Here is a 21,646-nt window from a genome sequence, read left to right as displayed (position 1 = left end):
ATGACAAATAACATCTTAATTTAACTTAACTTAAGGCTTAACGTAATTGTGAATGAACACATTGCAAATAACAGCAGACTCAAAAATAAAGGAAAGATAAAATAAATGAATAACACGATAAAAGTGAAGAGAGAAAAACTGTAAAGGAGCACCAGAAACTAAAACTAAAATCTGTACTACAGGATTCGTGATTACATTTACATTTATTATGGAAAAAAAACGTAAAATATTTATTCTCCCACTCCTTTCTGTGGTCAACGAAACAAACAACAACAAATAAACGTAAGTTAGGAAACAAACTTTGAATACAGAAACAAGAATATCTGACCACGAAATCTTCCGTACAATCCCCCCAAAAAAGGATTTAACAAGATAATATTTAAACAACTATTTGTTAGAGGACAAATATAGTCCAGACTTATTTAAGGTATTTAATCGAACATCACTACATGAACAATCCCAGCCACTCATGAGTGTTCAAATCCCTTTATCATGTCATACAGCGACCTTTTAGCATATGTTATCTATTTCCATTTTACAAGACTCAAGACTGACCAAATGCATCAAGTTTGTGCTGAGTTATAAATATTTCTTGTTTAAAAATAAACGAATGAAAGTCTTTTATTTTGAAATTTTGTAACACTGTAGAACCGTTGCCGGTTTCTCACTGCTGCACAGAGCTGTGCGTGGACCGGAGGAGCGTTCTGTTTTCATACTGAGGTTTTTATTCTACAGTCCGGTTCTGAGGGCTGGTCCTGAGTGCTGGTTCTGAGTGCTGGTTCTGAGATCTTCATGGGCGGGAAGAAGAAGAAATCCGCACCTGGCGGCTCAGCGGCCGGGGCTCCAGATGCTGCAGCAAAGAAACAACCACAACAACAACCACAACAACAACAACCTCAACTACAACCTCAACAGCAGAAAGCAAACTGCAGTAAAACTAAAGGTCTGGTTCTGATCCGCATCCATAGTGTGAACACTCCTAGTATGAGTATGAAAACTCCACAGTGTGAGCACTACATGGTGTGCACTACATAGTGTGCACTACATAGTGTGCACTCTGTGGCGTGAGCTCTCCCCTGTGCACTCTGCAGGATCTCACTCTGTCCCTCTTCTTTTTTCTCTTTCAGCACCGAAGACCTACAGCCTCTCGAGCAGCAACTCATCTCAGGGGGGCAGCGGTGCATCTGGGGACCAGGCAGTTCTCAAAGTCAGGACACACACACACACACACACACACACGTATATGTCTTTCAGACTGTATCTTCATATTTGTGTCTCTCTTCTTCTGTCTCCTCCTGTGTATATATTTGGGTCCCTCTGCATACCTGTTTGTCTCTTTGTCTGTCATTGTCCGTCTCTCTCTCTTTATCAAACCTCTTTAGACCTCTCTTTAGATCTTTCTATTTGTATCTCTTCCTGTCTCTCTGAATATCTCTCTCTCTCTCTCTGCACGTCTCTGTCTTTCTGCTTGTCTCTCTCTAGCGCTGTCTCTCTTTCTGCATCTCAGTCTCCCTCTATTTCTCTGCTAAGCTTTCACTCTGCCTGGGCAAAAAAAAAAAAGTCGCCTTTTCAGAACGGTCGAATTATTGGGCTGCATCAAGCAAAGAAAACAACTAAGATCTGAACAAGTGAGATTACTGAAACTGGGTTAAGAACCCTGTAGAAACAAAACCATGTAGGACCGTGCTGAGGAAATGTGGTCGAAGAAAAATTTTGAATAGAGATCACTTAAAAACCTGTTGAAGTTCATGGGTAAAAAAAACAAAAAACCAAAGTTGTGTTTAATAGTAAAAGAAAGAGCAACTTATTAAGTGACACTTATCAGAAAAAAAGACTTAAATTTCCTAGAGAGCATAAGGATTGGACTTTGGAGCAATGCAAAAAGGTCATGTGATCTATTGAGTCCAGATTGAGTCTATTCCAGAGTCATGTGTGTGTCAGGGTAAGAAGGGAAGCGCATGAAGCGATGCATCCATCATGCATAGTGTCCGATTTTATTTTTTTGTTTTTTTTGGCCAGGCAGGGTAGATCTCTTTCTGATCTTCTCTCTTGTTCTAGTTCTCTCTCTCTCTCTCTCTCTCTCTCTCTCTCTTTTTTTTTTCAGTAATAAAGTAAGAAATTGTATTGTGTTTGTATATGTGACTTGTTCTCTCTCTGAAGGTTGTTCTTCATCCTGATCTGGAGAAAAAGATCATCAAGCTGATTAACGAGCACAGAGAGGAGCATGCAGAGAAAGGCCCGATATCCGGCAGAATCACTTCTAAGAAGCTGTTGGTGAGGAACACCTTTTACTTTTTGTGTCTCCGTTTTGTGGGTATCCTCAGGGTTTCCTTCCAAAAGAGCATCTTTTAAGTGGATTGATCACTACGTTGTCCCCTAGAGGTGAATAAATTGTTTGTGTTTGTGTGTGTGTGTGTGTTAGAGAGAGATGGACTAAAAATGTGTTGATTGCTTGGGTGTGTGTAGGATCTGTACACGGCTCTGCAGAAGTTCGGCTTTAAGACGCAGCACATCGAGGAGGCCATGAAGAGCAGCGTGCTGTACGGAGGCGACCTCCACTCAGCGCTCGACTGGCTCTGTCTCAATCTCAGAGACGGTAAAACCTGATTACACACGTCATTATGGTTGTATTTGAATGAGATTTTGGAAACACAGATGCACATTTACTTTTAGGCCAAAAGGAACTTCTTTACTGTAACACAATCTCACGAACTGGTTAAAACTTTCTCACTGGTTCTTCGTTCTTCCTGTGAAAGATGAGCTGCCGGAGGGCTTCAGCCAGAGTTTACGCGAACAGGAGCGCAGCAAGAGCCGAGCCAAGTTTCAGGATCGGCAAGAAGAGAAAAGCAGAGCTGTGAGCCAACCCAACATCCCCAAACCTGAGGAACAGCAGCGAGCCAAGGTCAAGAACCTCCAGGTCCCAAATACACATCAGCTCAGACACTGCTGTACTGCAGGAGGGAATAAGAGCAGGATTTATATCAAAATCCTGAATTTCTGCAAAAATATTTAAATCTAAATCCTGATCCTAATGCAAAACTAATCTGATCTAAATCCTGATCCTAATACAAAAAGATTAAAAATCTAAATCCTCATCCAAATAAAAAAAATGTTCTAATCTAAATCCTGATCCAAATCCAAAAAGGTTGCAATGTAAATCCGAATCCGAATCCAATAAGATTTAAATCAAAATCCGAATCCAAAAAGATTCAAATCGAAATCCGAATCCAAATACAGAAATCTTAATCCTAATATTCTAATCTTAATCCTGATTCAAATACAAAAATGATAAATTCTAAATCCTAATCAAATTATAAATCCTGATAAAAGTGTAATCAATTATACTCCTAATCTAGATAAAAATATCTAATTGATAATATCTAATTAAATAAAGTCTAAATAAAAGATTTAAATCTGAACAAAATGTAATTAATATAAACACTTGAATATAAGATGTGTGTGTGTGTGTATATATACAGTATATATATATATAGAGAGAGAGGGAGAGAGACAAATGCTAAGAGTTTAATCTAAATCCTGATGAATAAAAAATAAAGATTAAAATCTAAATAATAGATTATTATGTGCTAAAAGGAACATTTTCTATATAAATAGAAGATTTAAACAAAATAAAAAAATGAAAACCCTGACATTGTGCATCGATGTGTTGAAAGCCGTCACAGATTTTGCTCCTTTGAGGATTAAATCTAAAGTGAAACGTGCCTCAAACTGTTGCAGGTGAAAGAAGACGGGACGAGTATGAAGGAGTGGATTCTGAGATACGCAGAACAGAACGAGGAGGAGAGCAGCGAGGAAGAGGAGGAGAGGAACGGAGACGGAGCTCACGGCCCAGAGACGGACAAGAAATTCGATCCGGTTAGTCAAAACATTTTCCACGAGCTTCCTGATGGTCCGCGTTAATCTTATTAAGTCTGAGGCTGTCCGCTGCGTCTTCCTGTGGTGTTCATGAGGAATATGACCTTCTCTTTCTCTCCAGAACGAGCGCTATCTGACGCTAACGGCTCAGCTGTATGACGCGATGGAGATGGCCTCGGACGCCAAAGCCAAGAAGGACAAAGCGGGACAGCGGAGTGCGCAGGACCGCATCCGGGTCATACAGCAGGGTACGCACCGAGGGTTTCATTCAGCTGCACACACACACCAGTTTGACAAATTAGTTACAACTATGGATGACGTGAACGACTGACCATTTAGTTGAGGCAAAAGTAATGGCACCTTATGGTTTAACCACTAGTGGGCAAAGTACACGAGTCCTGTACTGAAGTAAAAGTAGAGGTACTGTAGGTAAAACATTGCTCAAGTAAAAGTTCTCCAGTTACATTTCCACTGGAGTAAAAGTGAAAGGTAGTGAAATTTCTGTTTTAAATACTTCACACCATCATGTAGAAGGGTAGTGAAGCAAAAAGTACAGATAGTCGCTGCAGGATGTAGTGGAGAAAAAAAAGTTTCCTCTAATAAAACTATTCCAGTACAGATAAGTGAGAGATGTTCTTAAGTGTAGTAACAAAGTAAATGTACTTACTTACCTTCAACCTCGGGGTTTAACAACAAGCATATTTCAGCCCTTAGTCATCATTTTTTGCTGTTTTTCGATTCGGTTTTATTGTGTTGCGTTTTTAACAATGTGGCTCATTGTGGCAGAGCAGCTTTAGAGAATGAAAAAGACAAATTAGGGAACTGGGTGAGAAAATAGGAAGAAACCTTGAGAGGAACTACGGTACACTCATCACCCGAACCAGGATGGGTTCCCTGCTATCAGGTCGCATGTCATTTCCAGTTCACGAGTGATAATCAAAAACCTTTTGGAAACCTATTAGAATTATAATTTTTTTCAATTTGCTTTGGCCTTAAAGAAATATAATCAGATATAATCGAGCCTTAATACCAACTGGAGTGAAAAGAGTCAAAGTCTAAGGTTATGAGACAATTGGTGAAAAGTAACTTAAGCTATTAATTAAAGGCGTACGCAAAACAAAAAAGCAGTGAGTTTTGCTTTGCCGGATCCCGTGTTTATCCATGAAGGATATCTGGAGTCATTTAGGGGTGTTACATTAGCTAAATAGCTAGCGCGGTTTTCTCAAAGTGTGGCCTGTTTTGAGGTTTTGATTAGAAAGTAACGTTTAATTTAGTTTTTTTTTTTTCGAAGTTCAAAGTGTTTTTGTTGCTTTCAGAAATAAAATTTAGTTTTCTCTGTAGCAGTTCATTGATTTCATAAATGCAACACACTATAGTTTTTTACACATCATAGAGATAAAAACCCCCACAAAAAACGTAATATGCAGCGTTATCTTCATTTTGGATATTGAAAGGGTTTTGTGGCTTCTGGTCTTTTCGTTTCGGCTCCAAACGGCACTTTGAGTGTTTAAGGTTTCTGACCCCTAGTGGACGGTGAAAGTATTGCATGTAGACTGTGAAGGACAAATTTAACGGAACAGAATTTTGTAATTAAGCTTGAAATTGCTATAAAATATTTAGGATGAGATATTTACATTAAAATAATCAGAACTGGGATTTAAATAATTTGTTATTATTTAGTTTTCATAGTCTCATGTGTTGATCAGGGTTATGATTAGAAATTGGAAAGAAATTTCCCGCTGTGGGACGAGGAAAAGGATGTCTTATCTCCTATTAGAGGTTTGAGCTGGTTAGAGGGTTGAGGCTCTCAACATTTAAACTTGTATGTGTAACTATGTCAGACGTCCTCGTGTACCGTCATGGCGATATCAGGTATCATCACCGTCACTGAACGAGCCTCTGTTTCTTTTAGAGATGAAGCCGTTGGAGTCTCACCCGCTGTTTAACCCGGCGATCAAAATGACCGAGGCTCCTAGAGCAGAGAAGAAACCTTCTCCCGCTGTTGCCTCGAACGACGAGCTCAACTTCAACCTGTTCGAGAAAGCCGATCAAACGCCCGCAGAGAAACGTGAGTGTAACCCTTCAACATCCATACGCTGTATAAACATACATATATCCATGTGAAACCGATGACCTCTGTGTCTGGATTTTAGCCGAAAAGGCGAAGAAGGAGCCGAAGGACGTCCGTGATTTCGACTACACGGGACGCAGCTGGACGGGAAAGTCGCCCAAACAGTTCCTGATCGACTGGTGCAGGAAGAACCTGCCTAAAAGCCCGGCGCCGTCCTTCCAAAAAGTTCAAGCTGGGAGACACTGGAAGTGCAAGTGAGACACAAAACATTACACACTTTAAACAACAAGTAGTGTACACACTCTATATAAACCGTTAGAGTGTATTTCATACACAGCTTATTGGCTTATGATTTATACTAACACAGTAATACGAGAGCCAAAAATTATTCAATTCATTTTATAGAAAAGACAAATTTGAACTTTTTCCGACATAATCTCATCGCTGCTCAATACACCTTGTCCAAACTTTCGGATTCCCTCATTAATAAATGTTTTGGTCTGAGCCGCGAGTCACGAATGTACCTCTGTCTTCACTTCTGATCACGACGCCCTCGGATATCAGTCCTCAGGGTTTAATCCGAAGTTTAGTCCTCATCTCTTCGATAAGCGTCTCGCTGTAACGAGCGCTGTTGATTGTTGAACTTTTTTCCTGATATTGTTCCAATACTTCTGGCCCTTGAGAATCCCAGAAAACTGAAAACATTGATGAATTTTCCAGCTGATGGTTGACTTTTAAACTTTTTCTTGGTCAGTGATTGAGGATATTTCCGTTCCATACTCTGCCTTTTACTCTCAGGCTCATAGTGATGAATCCGTGTCGGTGCACACTCAGACCACACACAAAAAAAAATTACGAATCACCACGCGCTGCTCTTTTTTCATACAAATCAAACGTGCAAAAGTGAGGCGTCCATTTTTACTCACACTGCAGTTACAAATAAAGTGATGTAACACGTTCACACCTGCACAGCAGTGACTGGGGAGACAGGAGCCTCGTACGGAAAGCGCTGATGAGACCGACAGAAGTTTTAATATAACTGAAGTGCGGATCATTTTTGACCCTCATTTAAAAAATGTATTACTTAAAAAAATTAGCTGGCGTAATTACATACGTTCTGTACAATTGTTCGGCTTTTGGTTCGGCGCGATGATACAAAATAGAGTAGGAGAGATCAGGTGATGTGACACGGTGTATAAAATAATAGACCAGGGACGACCCGATACCATATCATCATGACCTCCAGGTGCTGATTCGATCTGTATTGCGATTCGATACGCAACATTTTTTTAATTTTGCAAATAATTTGCTCCTACCACACTGGATGATTTGCAGCCTGCTAATGTGATTAGTTTAGAGCACGCCACCATCAGGATTACTGAGGAACTGCAACGTTTTACTACCTTAAGGGCAAACGTATATAAATTAAAAAAAAAAAAAATAAATAAATATTTTGGAGTCTGTGAAGAGTGAATGGTTTCGGTTACTGTTCAGCCAACTCCTTTATACTTCCTCTTTTGTGTGTGTGTGTGTGTGTGTGTGTGTGTGCCAGGGTGCGTATTCAGAGGCCGGATGACGTGTTGGAGGTTTGTCCCACCATTGTGACGGAGGACAGCATGCAGGCTCAGCACTTAGCAGCCACGCTTGCTCTCTATACCCTGGTTAAAGGACAAGTGGGTGTGATTCCCTTCTTATTTATTTGTTTGTCTGTTTGTTTGTTTTTTGCAGTTAGATGCTTGGCGTCTAGCCTTTCTTATGCATGTAAAGCTGGCTTGGAGTCAGGGAGGGGTGGGGTGGGTGCTATAGGGTTAATAAGGGGGTTATAAAATCTCCAGTATATTTAAAACATTACATGTTTACCCTGTTATATCCCTGTTTAAAATCAATAAAAAATATTGCTGATAAAGGGCAGGTGGGTGGAGCGTCCCTTTACAGCAGAGATGGATCCAACGCATGAGAAATCCGTATCTAAACACCCCGCCCTTGTCATTTCTCCCGTCCTCAGTCTGTCCATCAGCTCCTCCCTCCTCCGTACCGGGACGTTTGGTTGGAGTGGCGTGACGGAGAGCAGCAGCAGGAGGAGCGCACTCGCACGGCCATTAACAAACCACGCGACCAGTTCATCTCCCGCCTCCTCGCCCGCGTCAAACAGCAGCAGCCCCTAACGGAGGCCGGGGCCACAGACACGAGCCCCTCACACGGCCCCGAGGACTCATGGGAAGCTCTGGCGGACGCGGAGGACGAGGAGAAAGAAGACAGGAAGGATGAGAAGGACGAGGAAGAGACGTCGCGCTCGCTGTTTTTACAGCTGCGTGACTCAGGGCTAGCACTCAGGTTCGTAAAATAATATATATGTATATTGAAATGTTATATATGATACGTTCCTTGGTTTGCATAAGTAATGCTCCACATTGTGTAGCATTACACCCTAAAAAGGGAAAAAAGATTATAATAGGGATGCAAATCATGAATGTATATATAACGGATTTATAGAAATATTATTTCTAGAATTTGTGAAGCATGGTGGTGGCGGCACCATTCCTACTCATTGGGTTTTTTCATGTGTATCATTCTTTGGGCAGAATCCTGATTTCATGATGTTCTTTCGATTTATTTATTTATTTATTTATCTATTTTAATTTCAAGATAGCGGAGAATTTTAGCGTCGTGTTCTGATGTGCGAAAATGCAAACTAATCAGATTTGAGTATTTTTTCATTGTATGACAATCCAGTAATTCTGCATATTTTAAACCACAGCAAACGTGATTTGTGTTCGCGCAGGTTGTTGACCGAGCGCCAGCGGCTCCCTGTGTTTCAGCACCGCTCACGAGTGGTCGAGGCTCTAAAGCGCCACCGCGTGGTGGTCATCGCGGGAGAGACAGGAAGTGGGAAAAGCACCCAAATCCCTCAGTTCATCCTGGAGGACGTGCTGGGAAAAGACGAGCGGAAAACTGGGAGGTGTAACATAGTGGTGACTCAGCCGAGGAGGATCTCGGCCATGAGCCTCGCCAGCAGGGTTAATCAGGAGCTGGGGAGCGAGGACCAACCGGGGAGCAGGGTGAGAATGAAATCATAGGCTTTAGTGTCATTAGTTACTGAACCTTTAACTCGTAGAAATTCATGGAAATACACTGGAACGTATGTTCAGATTTAGCTCACATGGTAATACAGAAACAACACCTGACTTACTTTTTAAAGTAACTAATTACATTACGAAATTACTGTCATTAAAAAGTAATCAGTTACATTCCAGCGTTACTTCTGATAAAAGTAACTCGTTGGAGTACTTTTCCATTGCAGAAAATAAAAACTCCTTTGTGATTCCTCCTGCATGTTGTTTTAGTTAAGACCTTTATAATTATTATACCATCATCACTCAGTGAAGTTTATCGGGGGCGGGGCTTGTAGGACGACTATCGCACACACACATTAAGGGATTGGGAATGACTGCTGTCTGGCTCACGGATTACATAAATTGTCTGAATAACGGATTACATTTTTGACTAAATAACTAAATAACTGAGCACTTAAATGGCGGATCTGACACGTAAGATTACTCGTTACATCAAAAAAGTAATTCAAGTACTCTAACGCTTTGTTACTTTATAACGGGTTACACACAACACTGCTCAGGAATGTCTACAGCACTAATCACGCTAATTTGACGCTCCATGCTTCGGAATTTAAATTTAATCAAGGGACGTTCGAGTCAAATCTGGAATTTATATACAGTATATACACCACAACTATGCGAGAAATATATTTCTCTATATAATCCCCTTCTACTCTGATGCACTTATCCCAGTGTGTCACTAGTGCTTGGGTACCATCAAGTACAGAACATAGAAAGTTCTCTCAGTACAACCAGAGCCATAATCGGACTACCTGTCTGGTTCGCGTCTGAAACCCCGGCCTCCCAGGAACTCCCTTAACGTGGCGATGTCTTGGAGCGAGGTCAGGACTGTACGGGGGACGTGGAAGCCGAATTCCTGTAGTGTACAAGTCGTGTTGGTGAATGATCGTGTGTACAGATGTGTTTGAGTCTCGTCGCCGCACTTGGAGTCCCGGTTTGACTTGAACGCCCCATGACGTGAACAATGTTTTCATTATCCACTGTAAACATACTGAGCCGAGACTTTTTATATTTTGTGTGTGTGTGTGTGTGTGTGTGTGTGTGTGTGTAGAACTCGCTGTGTGGATATCAGATCCGGATGGAGAACCGCTCCAGTGCGTCCACACGCCTCCTTTACTGCACCACTGGCGTCCTGCTGAGGAAACTACAACAAGATCCGCTCCTGTCCTCCGTCACACACGTCATCGTCGATGAGGTTAACACACTCTTACAAACACACACACACTCATAAGTCACAGTTATTACTCCCATGCTCACTTTTAATCTTCGAGGTTTGTACACAGCAGCGTTCATGCGTGCGTGTGTGTGTGTAGGTCCATGAGCGCAGCGTGCAGTCGGACTTCCTCCTGCGCATACTTAAGGACGTGGTCCACAAGCGCTCCAACCTGCACCTCATCCTCATGAGCGCCACGGTGGACTGCGACAAGTTCGCTCTCTACTTCAACCGCTGTCCCGTCATCACCATCCCGGGCAAGACCTTCCCTGTAGAGGTGAGTCTGACGGAAACATTCAAACGTGTGCTGTAGTGCAGCGCCCGAGTGTGATACGAGTGTGTGTTTTAGGTGTTTCACTTGGAGGACATAGTGGAGGAGACGGGCTACGTGTTGGAACAGGACTCGGAGTACGCTCAGAAATTGATGGAGGAAGAGGAGGACATCAGTGTGTCCGTCTCGCAGAAAGGAGGACGAGCTGTGCAGTACCAGGTACACAACCTCGCCTCGCCCTGCCCCGCCCTGCCCCGCCCCGCCCTGCCCTGCCCCCATCTGAGAACAGCGGAGCTGAGAAACATGAAATTTTCTTATATGAGGTCACATTAGGGGGGAAAACAGATTGTTTAAACTCTGGCTGAAACAAAAATGGAAAAGGGACCAAAAAACATTTCTTGTACTGGAGACTCGTCTGTACTGGGTTTTGCATAATGGGTCCCCGATAACTAGCCTTTTTAAAAATTTTATTTATTTTATTTTTTTAAACCATTTTCAAAGGTCCAAATTTAAACCCTTTCATACGAGGGAGAGTAAAAATGATCCGTTCATATTAAAACTTAACATCGCTGTCTCATCAGCGCACTCCGTCACTGTGGTGTAGGTGGAGGACAACATCAGTGTTGCATCAGTTCATTAGTAACTGTGGTGCAAGCAAAAGTGAGTGACCCCCCCCCCCCCTTGTGATTTGCACGAAAGATGTGCAGCGTGTCGTGATTCTTTTTTTCTTTTCTTTTTTTTTTCTTCTTTTTTTTGTGGTCTGAGGGTATATCCGGTGCTCAAACTAAACTACTTCTGCATACACAGAAGCGTTTGTATATCTGCAAACAAAATCATTAGCGGTGATGAGACACACACACACACACACACACAGCACAGAGTCTGAAACGGAACCGTCCTCAATCACAGACAGAGGGAAAAAAAGTCAAAACCATCAGCTGGAAAATTCATCAACGCTTACAGTTTTTTGGAGGGATTCTCCAGGGCCCAAAGTATTGGAACACAATCAGGAAAAGGGTGAGACACTTATTGAAGAGCTGAAGTCCACGTGACGATGCACGTCCGCACGCTTCTGCCCACACTGTCCCGACTCTTTGTTTTCAGGTTTTAAAGCGTCCTCACTATGGTCCTGATCTCACGCCATCAGACTTTCACTTGTTTGGTCTTGTGAAAGCAGGACGAAGGCTGAGGACTGAGATTCAGAAGTGAAGACAGCGGTGCATCCGTGGCTCGCAGCTCAGCCGTGAACATTTTTTAATGAGGAATTCCGAAAGCTTGTTGACAGGCGGACGGAGTGTCCTGAAAGCGAGAGAATTACATCGAAAAATGATGTCGTTAAACGTTAATTGAGAGTACGGGTAATATTTGGCTCGTATTTCGTGTCCATATGTAACATTAAGTGATGTCTGTGTGTGTGTGATGTCATCAGGAGACGATCGTGCGCAGCCCCGGTGCATGCTGGGATCTGGGCCCGGATCTGGATCATTTCAGCAGTCGGACCCGTCAGGCTCTGCAGCACATGAATCCCAACAAGATCAACATGGAGCTCATCCTGGAGCTGCTCGATTACCTGGGTAGCGCACACACACACACACACACACACACACACACACACTCGCGTCTTCCCAGAAGCAGCTGGTGTTTTCTGAACTCTCAACAGAAGCTGGTGTTATTAGTAGCCCACAGATGTGTTATCAGACGATATGTGTGACTGTAACAGGAATCTGTGGTTGTGGGTTCTAGATAAGTCGCCCCAGTTTGCGTCAGTAGAGGGCGCCGTGCTGCTGTTCCTGCCCGGCCTGGCTCACATCCAGGAGCTCTTTGACCTCCTCAGCACCGACAAGAGGTTCAACTGTAAGGACAGGTACAGACTCTCTTCTGCTGAAAATGTCGTACAAACCATCATGAAAGTTTTTTTCTTTCTTTATTTATTCATTTAGATTTATTTATTTTTCTTTCGTAGGTATAAGCTGGTTGCTCTCCACTCGACGTTCTCATCTCAGAACCAGGCTGCAGCGTTTACAGCACCGCCTGCTGGAGTCAGGAAGGTACTGCAAGCCTCAGATTCTTGTCTCTCTGGTCCGTGTGTATGAGATTACTGCAGGAATGTGTGAACATCCAACGTGTGTGTGTGTGTGTGTGTTTCAGATTGTTCTGTCTACGAACATCGCCGAGACTGGGGTGACCATTCCAGACGTGGTGTTCGTCATCGACACGGGGAAGACTAAAGAAAATCGGCAAGGCAGCGCGTTATTTAAACTCTTTGTTTATTTTTATTTAGAAAAAATACTTTTTGAATCAGATTAGATTAGATTAGAGAAAAAAGTTTTAAAAACTGCCTTAAAATGCCAGTGGTGGCTCAGTCAGTTGAGGCTGTGGGTTTCTGATCAGAAGGTTGGGGGTTCGAGCCCCAGCACTGTTAAAAACTTAAGCAAGACTCTTAACCCTTTTTGCTTCAGTGGGCGCTGTGTATTCTTCTTCTTATTATTATTATTATAATTATTTATTATTATTATTTATTATTATTAATGTAGTCCATGACTTTGGATGTAGGTGGTGAAGGAAGTGGACGAGGGATCATTTAAAGTAGACATGTAAAAGGTGAAAACTAGTTCTGAATCAGCTGTTATGTTAAATATTCTGTGTGTGTGTGTGTGTGTGTGTGTTCAGGTATCATGAAGGCAGTCAGATGAGCTCTCTGGTGGAAACCTTTGTAAGTAAAGCGAGTGCGGTCCAGAGACAGGGGCGAGCTGGACGCGTCCGAAACGGTTTCTGCTTTCGCCTCTACACTAAAACCAGGTGTGCGGCGTGTGTGCGGCGTGTGTGCGGCGTGTGTGCGGCGTGTGTGCGGCGTGTGTGCGGCGTGTGTGCGGCGTGTGTGTGTGTCTCCTGCACCATTCACACTAATTTGTCGCTTTATGTTAAGGAATTTAAACCCAAACTTAATCTTTATCTAATAATCATGACTGACTTGTTAAATACGAGGGGCGTTCGAGCCAAACCGGGACTATAATCCCCAGCTACATTAATGCACTTATCCCAGCATTTCACTAGTGCTTGGCTCGACTCCCAGCCAAGTTCCTGTAATCCACAAAGTGGTGTCGGTGAATGATTGTGTGTATAGTTGCCACAGACGGATGCGTCTCTTGTGCTGGTTTCTTTAAAATTGTTTTCCGGTGGCCGAGAAGTTAAAAACGAAATAACAAACTGAAAACAAAATACTCATTTTGAAAGCAAAGTAACAAAACCTGAAAACAAAGTAACAACTTCAAAAACAAAGTAACAACTTCAAAAACAAACAACTTCAAAAACAAAGTAACAACTTCAAAAACACAATGAATGAGCAGGAATTTCATCACAAGTCCCAGTTTGACTGTGATTTGAACGCCTCACACATTTTCATTTAAATTAGTTTGTATATTTGATTCTTTATTAGTAACATTCATTCTCGTGAAATCGTTTTCATTAGATTCATTAGGTTCATGATCAGAGCTTCATGAGTGCTCAGAAACTTTTGATTACACATATTGTAAAAAGGACTGAAACAGTTTTTCTCTCTCTCTCTCTCTGTGATTGTGTGTGTGTGTTTGTGTGTAACAAAGTACCGACTTCACAAACAAAGTAACAAAACCGAAAAACACGGCATACAGTATGCAGGAAAAAAAATTAAGAAAACACAAGGACAGTTCAGTACTTTAGGTATAGTTTGCAAATTAAATCCTTATCTCTGATTGGACGAGACATCCGTCACTCAAGATGTACAAGAAGTACTGCAGCCTTGTGGTATTAAATGTCCGTGAGTCTGCAGTACTTCCTGTATATTTTTTTCGGTTTTGTTATTTTGTGTTCAGCTTTATTTTGCTTTCAGTTTTGTTATTGTGTTTTCGGATTTTTCATTTAGATTTTTTTCGGATTTTCCTTTTTTTTTTTTTTTTTTTCAGTTTTGACATTTTGTTTTGCACTTCTCGGCCACCGTGCGTTCGCAGCGTTCACACGTTTTACTGAACAGTTCGGCGTTCACTGAAGTCTCCTGTAAACGTCAGTCAGTTTTACGCCTTCATTCAGCAGATATTTCATCATTTCATAACTAGCTGGACTCCATATTAACATCAATTAACATCAACTGTTACACTAAACTTCCTGCCACCTAACACACAGTATGAATGCAGATCAATTCCCACTCTCTGTTTCACCCAGATGAGGATGGGTTCCCTGTTGAGTCTGGTTCCTCTAAAGGTTTCTTCCTGTTACCATCTCGGGGGGGGGTTTTCCTCGCCACTGTCGCCCTCGGCTTGCTCACCAGGGACCATATTGATTCATGCACACTCGCATTCCATACAAACTTAAATAATTCTTTTGATTGTGTAAAGCTGTTTTGCGACAATGACGATTGTTAAAAGCGCTATATAAAATTGAATTGAATTGAATTTGAACGCCTCACACATTTTCATTCAAATTATTTTGTGTATTTGATTCTTTATCAGTAATAAGAACACATCACTTCATTTTCGTGAAGTCATTTTTAATTAGATTCATTATGTCCATGATCAGAGCTTTATGAGTGCTCAGAAACTTTTAATTACACATAACTGTAAAAAGAACTGAAACTGAAAGAGTTACTCTCTCTCTCTTTCTCTCTTTCTCTCTTTGTGATTGTGTGTGTGTGTGTGTGTGTGTGTGTGTGTGCAGGTTTACCAGTTTTAACGATTACACAAAACCCGAGATACTCCGAGTGCCACTAGAGGAGCTCTGTCTTCACATCATGGTACACACACACGCACACACGCACACACTTTCACAGCTGTGTATTTTTCACTCAGAGGTGTAAAGGATTTTTACACACTTATATTTATCCTGCAGTGCTTTCACACACTTTACTGTCTCCTATCAGCTCTAAGGTTCTCACACCCAACCAGGATGTACACACACAGAAAAAAAAAAAAAAAAAAAAAAATATATATATATATATATATATAGTTTTAGTTCACATTTAAAATCTTCTTCTATACATTTCTTAATTTTATGCTTAACGTTCAGGTTTTAAGATTTATGCTAATTCGATACAAACACAACCTGAATGCTGAAGCTGAACAGATCTCACAGACACCAATCTTATAAGCAACAGTTCGGCTACGTTCTGTACGTGTGCCTTCTCTTTTGCGCCTGGTGAGCTGTGTGAGGTTAACGTGTTACATACGTGGACTCTCTCACTCCCTCACCCTCTGTCCTCTGCTGTGTCCGTCGTTTCTCTGTGTGCTTCTTCAGAAGTGTGAATACGGCTCCCCAGAGGACTTCCTGTCTCTTGCCGTGGACGTGCCGCCTCAGCAGGCTGTCTGCAACGCGGTGAGCATGCTGAGAAAGATCGGTGCGTGTCAGAAGGAGGGATACAAACTCACACCGCTCGGACTTCACCTCGCATCGCTCCCCGTCGACGTCAAGATCGGCAAGATGCTCATCTACGGCGCCATCCTGGGCTGCCTGGAGCCGGTCGTGAGTTCACCTGCCGGGGGTTTAATGCTGGGAAAACATGACACGTACATCAAGATCTAACAAACTCATGTTAAAAATTGCACAACTATCCTTTTTTTTTTTTTTGCTGGTGTGTATTTACGCCAACAGTCTCACATCGCTCGAATCACTCCACACCATCTGGAGGTGTCGACTGCCTCTCACACCTTCACTTCACTTTTTGCTTTCAGTCTGAAACTCGTCATCTTCTTAAACATCTTGTGTTTCTGCACTCGCAGGCCACCATAGCAGCCGCCATTTCGGAGAAATCTCCGTTCTCCGTTCCCATGAACAGGAGGGAGGAGGCCAACCTGGTCAGAGAAGCTTTAGCAACAGCCAACTCTGATCACCTGACCATTTACACCGCTTACCAAGGGTGAGTTCACAAACCCCAAACCTTCAGGTGTCTCAAGCTGCTCCTGGATTATGAACTTGAGTGACATTCCTTTTTTTATCCATAGGGTTTAATATGATGTTGGCTCCGCCCCCTTTGCAGCTATATCAGCTTCAACTTTCCAGGAGCGCATTTGTGAGGTCAGATACTGATGTTGGCCGAGAAGACCTTTCTGCTATGGTCTCCGCTCGAATTCATACCAAAGCTGTTGGAGGTGAAGTTCTTCCACACGTGGAAGTGGAAGAACTTTACCTCAACCTGGTAGAACATCTTTGGGATGAATTAGAGCGGAGACTGCGAGCCAGGCCTTCTCGTCCAACTTCTGGTGTCAACGCCTTCAAAGAAGAGTTGAAGCTGTTGGTAGCTGCAAGGGGGGGGGGGCAGATATCATATTATTAAACCCTATAATTTAAGAATTGGATGTTCATGTGAAGGCCAACATATAGTATGTGCACCGGTCAGCCATACCATTAGCACACTGATTACCAATTATATACAAGTAAACTGGAGTCAGCATCATGGGCTCGTCAGGAAAATCCCATGCATCTCAGATAAAAAGTCAATGCTGGCCCTTATAGAAAGACACCAGAACACCCAGCGCTGTGCACAGGTTCAACAGACGACAACGCCTCACCATGCCTCTGAACTAACCCTGGTCCCAGTCCGATTCACGGAGACGCCAACCTGCAACCCACAACACCCTGAAGGAACCGCTGCCAACGTCCTGGTGCCAGACACCTCAGCATCCTGCCCAAGGTCTGGTGGAGACATGCCCTGAGGGGCTGAGCTGCCTGGGTGGTGGCACAGGTGGAGCCTGCAGAATATTGGACATAGTGTACTGTGATGTTATGGCTGATCGACGTACAGTTTATACACACACACACACACGCATATATTCATTCTGTTGTGTTTACAGGTGGAAGAAAGCAAGTCGTGATGGCCCTCGTGCTGAAATGTCGTACTGCAGGAAACACTTCCTGAACCGAAACGCTCTCATCACCATCGAGGTACAAATAAATAAATAAATGACTGATTAAATTTTTTTTTTGCAGCAAATTCACAAAATGTTATCCTGAAGAAACAAGCATCGCAACATTTATTGTTGTTGCAAAAGGAATTAAATACAACAGTGTCATCATGTGATGCTAAACCGAGCTGCTGTTACCACATTGTCTTTCAATAAAGCCTCGAGCGTGATGTGGTTTATTCCTCATTCACAACAGTTACAAAGTTTATGTACGGTTATGTAAGGTTTATTTAGATGACCAGCACATGATTTTTTTCCTCTTTTTTTTTTAAAACCACTTGTTTATTGTTTTCGAACATTCACAAATCTAGTTAGTTCCTGATATCGCTGCTTGTCGACCCTTACTGAACCTTGTCTTTTTTTTTAATCCTCGTGCTCAGAACATGAAACAGGAACTCATGCGCATGGTGCAGCAGACCGGCCTGAGCTGCACCTCTCCACCTGCGTTCTCCAAACAGGAAGTGCCGGTTGTGGTGGCCGTGCTGACCGCCGGTGTGTACGACAACATAGGACGCATCCTCCCGGTTCCCTCCATCCTCCCTGAGGAGAGCGTGGCCTGCACGGTGGAGACGCCACAGGGGAAAGCGCAGGTCCATCTGTCCTCCGTTAACCGCAACCTCCAGACGTATGGCTGGCTCCTCTACCAGGAGAAGGTATGATTATGTGACCGTCTTAGCTAATTAGATCTTTTTTTAATATGCATAGGTTGGGATAGGGGCCTGACATTTCTAGCCGTATTTGTGTATTTGTGTTTTACTTTTGTATTTGGAGTTTTATTTTATTTCCTTTAGATTTTTTCCAGACATTAAAAAAATTGTTGAAGAAAAGTAAGAATCTGGATTTATTTGATTTATTTTCCCTCAGGTCAAATACTCAAAGGTGTATTTGCGCGACACCACCCTCACATCTCCGTTCCCCATCCTGCTGTTTGGTGGCGACATCGACGTTCAGCACCGGGAAAGACTCGTCTCTGTGGACGGATGGATCCACTTCCAGGTTCGACCGCGATCCATTCACTAAAAAAACAAAAACAAACAAAAAAACATTGTTAGTCCATCAAGTTGATTAATGCAATAAATTCAGTGACGGTGTATAACATGAATTGTGTTGTTGTGTTGTTGTTTTTTTATTTATTTGTTTGTTTGTTTGTTTGTTTTTATCATGAAGGCCCCAGTGAGAATCAGTGTGATCTTTAAACACCTGCGTCAGCTCCTTGACCTGCTGCTGGAGAGAAAGTTGGTGAATTCCAAACACAGTCTGGAAGGTACGTACGTCGCAAAGTTTGTGAAATATTTAGGTAAATCTAAAAATAATTGACGTTATTCAAACATGAGAAGATGATGTCATGGCAGTTAGAAGATCATGATCATCTGCATTAGAAGATGATGTCATGCAAACACGGCTGACTCACATTTTCCATTTCATATAGCGCCACTGCTTTTGTCTTTATCAAATAATTAGCCTCGTTAATACGTAGAATTGCAGAAGCACCACTGCTAATATGATTCGAAACCAAACAATCGACTCTCACATTAGTGAGTCATGCTATAGCTAAATTTACGAACCCAGGAGAAGATTTTCATGAATACTATGTTGTATAAAAGGCTCCGAACTAGAACTTGAAAACCGGCAAACAACTTGTCGCCAACTTCAAAGTCAAGTAGGCTTTTATTGTCATTTCAATCCTTTACAGTTCAGTACACGATAAAACGGAACAACGCTCCTCCAGGACCAAGCTGCTACATACACAATAAATTAACAAAAAAACTAACTAGCTAACTAACCAAGAACATAATTAGCTGACTAGCTGAGACAAAACAGATAAACAATATAAATGAACAGAAATGATGTGAAGTTCTATACAGAAAAAGACAACAAAAAGTGTAAATGTGCAAACTAGAGCGACAACATAATACGTTTCAATACTCTGTGGTAATGACTTGTGGTAGTGGAATGAGAAACTGTAGACGTTTCCTTGCGGAAGAGACGCATCTGTCTGTGGGAACTGTACACACAATCATTCACCAACACCACCTGTACATTACAGGAACTTTGGTGGGAATTATCGCCACATCCCCCGTATAGTCCAGACCTCATTTCAAGCCACTTCCACATGTTTGGGGCATTAAGAGTCTGATCATGGTGACATTCTGGGAGAAGTGTGTTAGTGTAGCACGAGGTTATATAGAAAAATAAAGGGAGTTTTTACTCTGATAACTGTGTCCTGTACAGAGTAAATTGTGTTGTGTACAAACAAAAGTCTCAGTATGACTTAAACGCCCGTCTGAATCTGATCTAACTGAGTCTAAAACCGTAACCCTAACACCTCATCCATTAGACAACATACACACGTCCCCAACCTGAGAATCACACGGAGTTGTCTCTTCTACCTGGACTTTTGTTTTGACTCCTCCCATGTAGAGGGGTTGGATCATGCCCAACTCAACACCCACCCTACTTTTAAAGTGAGACGGGTATTTAAGTTTGTATGAGACAAAAATAAAGGTTTGCCTTGACTTTATGTCTGTAATTCTGTTACGATTTCATTGAGAGATTAGTGGATCATACACTTCTATCTAAATAATTGTAATTAGTGTTCATGCTATAATGTGTTGCTCTACTTTTTGTGCTCTTTCCTCAGATGAGAAGACCATACAGATCATTCTAGAACTGATTAAATCTGAGAAAATTCCACGCTGAAGCACCAGAGCGCATGCTGGAAAAATAATGAAATCTTGTATCGTGTAAATGTTACCAAATAAAACCAAGAAGTATTTTAATTCTACTTTAATACATTTGCTATTCCTTTATAGCTAAATGTGATTGACTTGAATGCAAGCTAACCATCATTTATATATAGATAGATAGATAGATAGATAGATAGATAGATAGACATAAAATGTGTGGTTATAACTAGAGAATGATCTAATATATACAATATGTGCAATACATAATTTTATTTAGATAATCTAAATTATGCAAATAACTAATTTAGCAATGCAGAATTACTACAGTGTTAACTTCTCAGCTGTCATATCATTCATTTGTGACTCATTTTGTAAATGAGACGTCTCATGTTGTTTCACATGTCCTTAGGAACAGGATTTTTTTTTCTTGCAGTTTTTTAGGGCATGGGGATTCATTATGCAGTTTAATTTTATTTCCCACAATATGATCAGTTTATTTTTAAATGAAATTACAAGTTGTTCATGTTCAGTGTCAGGGAATAACAGGGTCAAATGCATCTTCACGTTTTTTTCACACACATCATACCAATTACATATGCAGCTATGTTAAAAAAGAATCCAGTTTCTTAACTTATAGTTAAACATGTCAGTGATCAATAATGAATTAATCCTTCGTATTTAATAATGAAAACTTTTTTCGTTGTTTTTAAGTTTTAAGTTGTTTTCAAGGTCGTCTCTGTCCTCAGAAATGATTTTACACCTTGCTTGAACAGCTACAAGCTAATAGCTATGGGAGCTGTGAAGAAGAAAAATGCAAAACAAACATTATCAGTTAGTATATTGTCAATCGCTGTTAAGAATTTAACCATTTTATCGATTAACCATTGAGGTTATTATAGTCAGCATCCTTTTGTATGAATTTTATCCTTGTGGATAAAAATGACTACCTTGCAGGGCTGTAGACTTTAAAATGCTTTTAGTTACAATGTCTGAAACCTTTCTTTATATCATCACAAAAGAGACCATAAAGTGAAAATAAAAAAGGTCAAAGGTCAGTGCCTGATTCTTGATGCAAAGGTGAAGATATATTCAAGTCAGTCTAATCACTCTGAAGAAAGTAATCTTTGTTTTTCTTTGCATTTCTTAGTAAATTATGATTGGTTGAAATATTCATTTATATGATTTATTAGCCCGTAAGATTGTCTTCTATAATTTGAGGTACATTTCTTATAAGTAATGAAGTATTATAATAATATTTAAGTTTGTAAGTTTCTTCAGTGTAACATATCTGTTAGTTGCAAAGTATAAACACTAACATTTCCCCCTGACAGAGGATGTACACGACCTGGTAACATACAGTAGATGACAGTTTCCTTGTTGTGACCATAATCTCAGTGCAGGTCTCGCCTGGCTGACTAGTTCTTATTTGGTTGTTTTGTTTGTTTGTTTGTTTTTTATACGTGTG

At 41.4% G+C, this 21,646-nt stretch overlaps 1 protein-coding gene across 1 annotated transcript; it reads left to right on the top strand.

Moving 5' to 3' along the window:
• Positions 1-671: 671 nt before the first annotated feature.
• Positions 672-20,279, top strand: dhx29 (DEAH (Asp-Glu-Ala-His) box polypeptide 29). The gene is made up of 28 exons (XM_053515519.1): positions 672-943; positions 1,128-1,207; positions 2,161-2,274; positions 2,467-2,596; positions 2,757-2,902; positions 3,739-3,876; positions 3,998-4,124; positions 5,789-5,944; positions 6,030-6,201; positions 7,500-7,620; positions 7,953-8,281; positions 8,730-9,006; positions 10,133-10,276; positions 10,395-10,571; positions 10,644-10,784; positions 11,995-12,139; positions 12,309-12,429; positions 12,529-12,613; positions 12,714-12,802; positions 13,236-13,364; positions 15,255-15,330; positions 15,831-16,055; positions 16,313-16,449; positions 17,384-17,474; positions 17,875-18,147; positions 18,359-18,490; positions 18,662-18,758; positions 20,136-20,279. The coding sequence occupies exons 1-28, from the start codon at positions 793-795 to the stop codon at positions 20,192-20,194; spliced, it is 4,062 nt and encodes a 1,353-aa protein (XP_053371494.1). The 5' UTR covers positions 672-792; the 3' UTR covers positions 20,195-20,279.
• Positions 20,280-21,646: the final 1,367 nt, after the last annotated feature.

Source organism: Clarias gariepinus, chromosome 17 (genome assembly GCF_024256425.1).
Source record: "Clarias gariepinus isolate MV-2021 ecotype Netherlands chromosome 17, CGAR_prim_01v2, whole genome shotgun sequence".
NCBI lineage: Eukaryota > Metazoa > Chordata > Actinopteri > Siluriformes > Clariidae > Clarias > Clarias gariepinus.
Note: the sequence above shows the minus strand (reverse complement) of the source record. Positions and strands in the feature narration are given on the sequence as shown.

What these genes read in the sequence shown, in the direction of transcription:
- dhx29 (XM_053515519.1), top strand. Translation starts at nt 793, where the DNA reads ATGGGCGGGAAGAAGAAGAAATCCGCACCTGGCGGCTCAGCGGCCGGG. An exon ending in AAACTGCAGTAAAACTAAAG is followed by an intron (nt 944 to 1,127) that starts GTCTGGTTCTGA and finishes TTTCTCTTTCAG; the next exon opens with CACCGAAGACCTACAGCCTC. An exon ending in GCAAGACCTTCCCTGTAGAG is followed by an intron (nt 10,572 to 10,643) that starts GTGAGTCTGACG and finishes TGTGTGTTTTAG; the next exon opens with GTGTTTCACTTGGAGGACAT.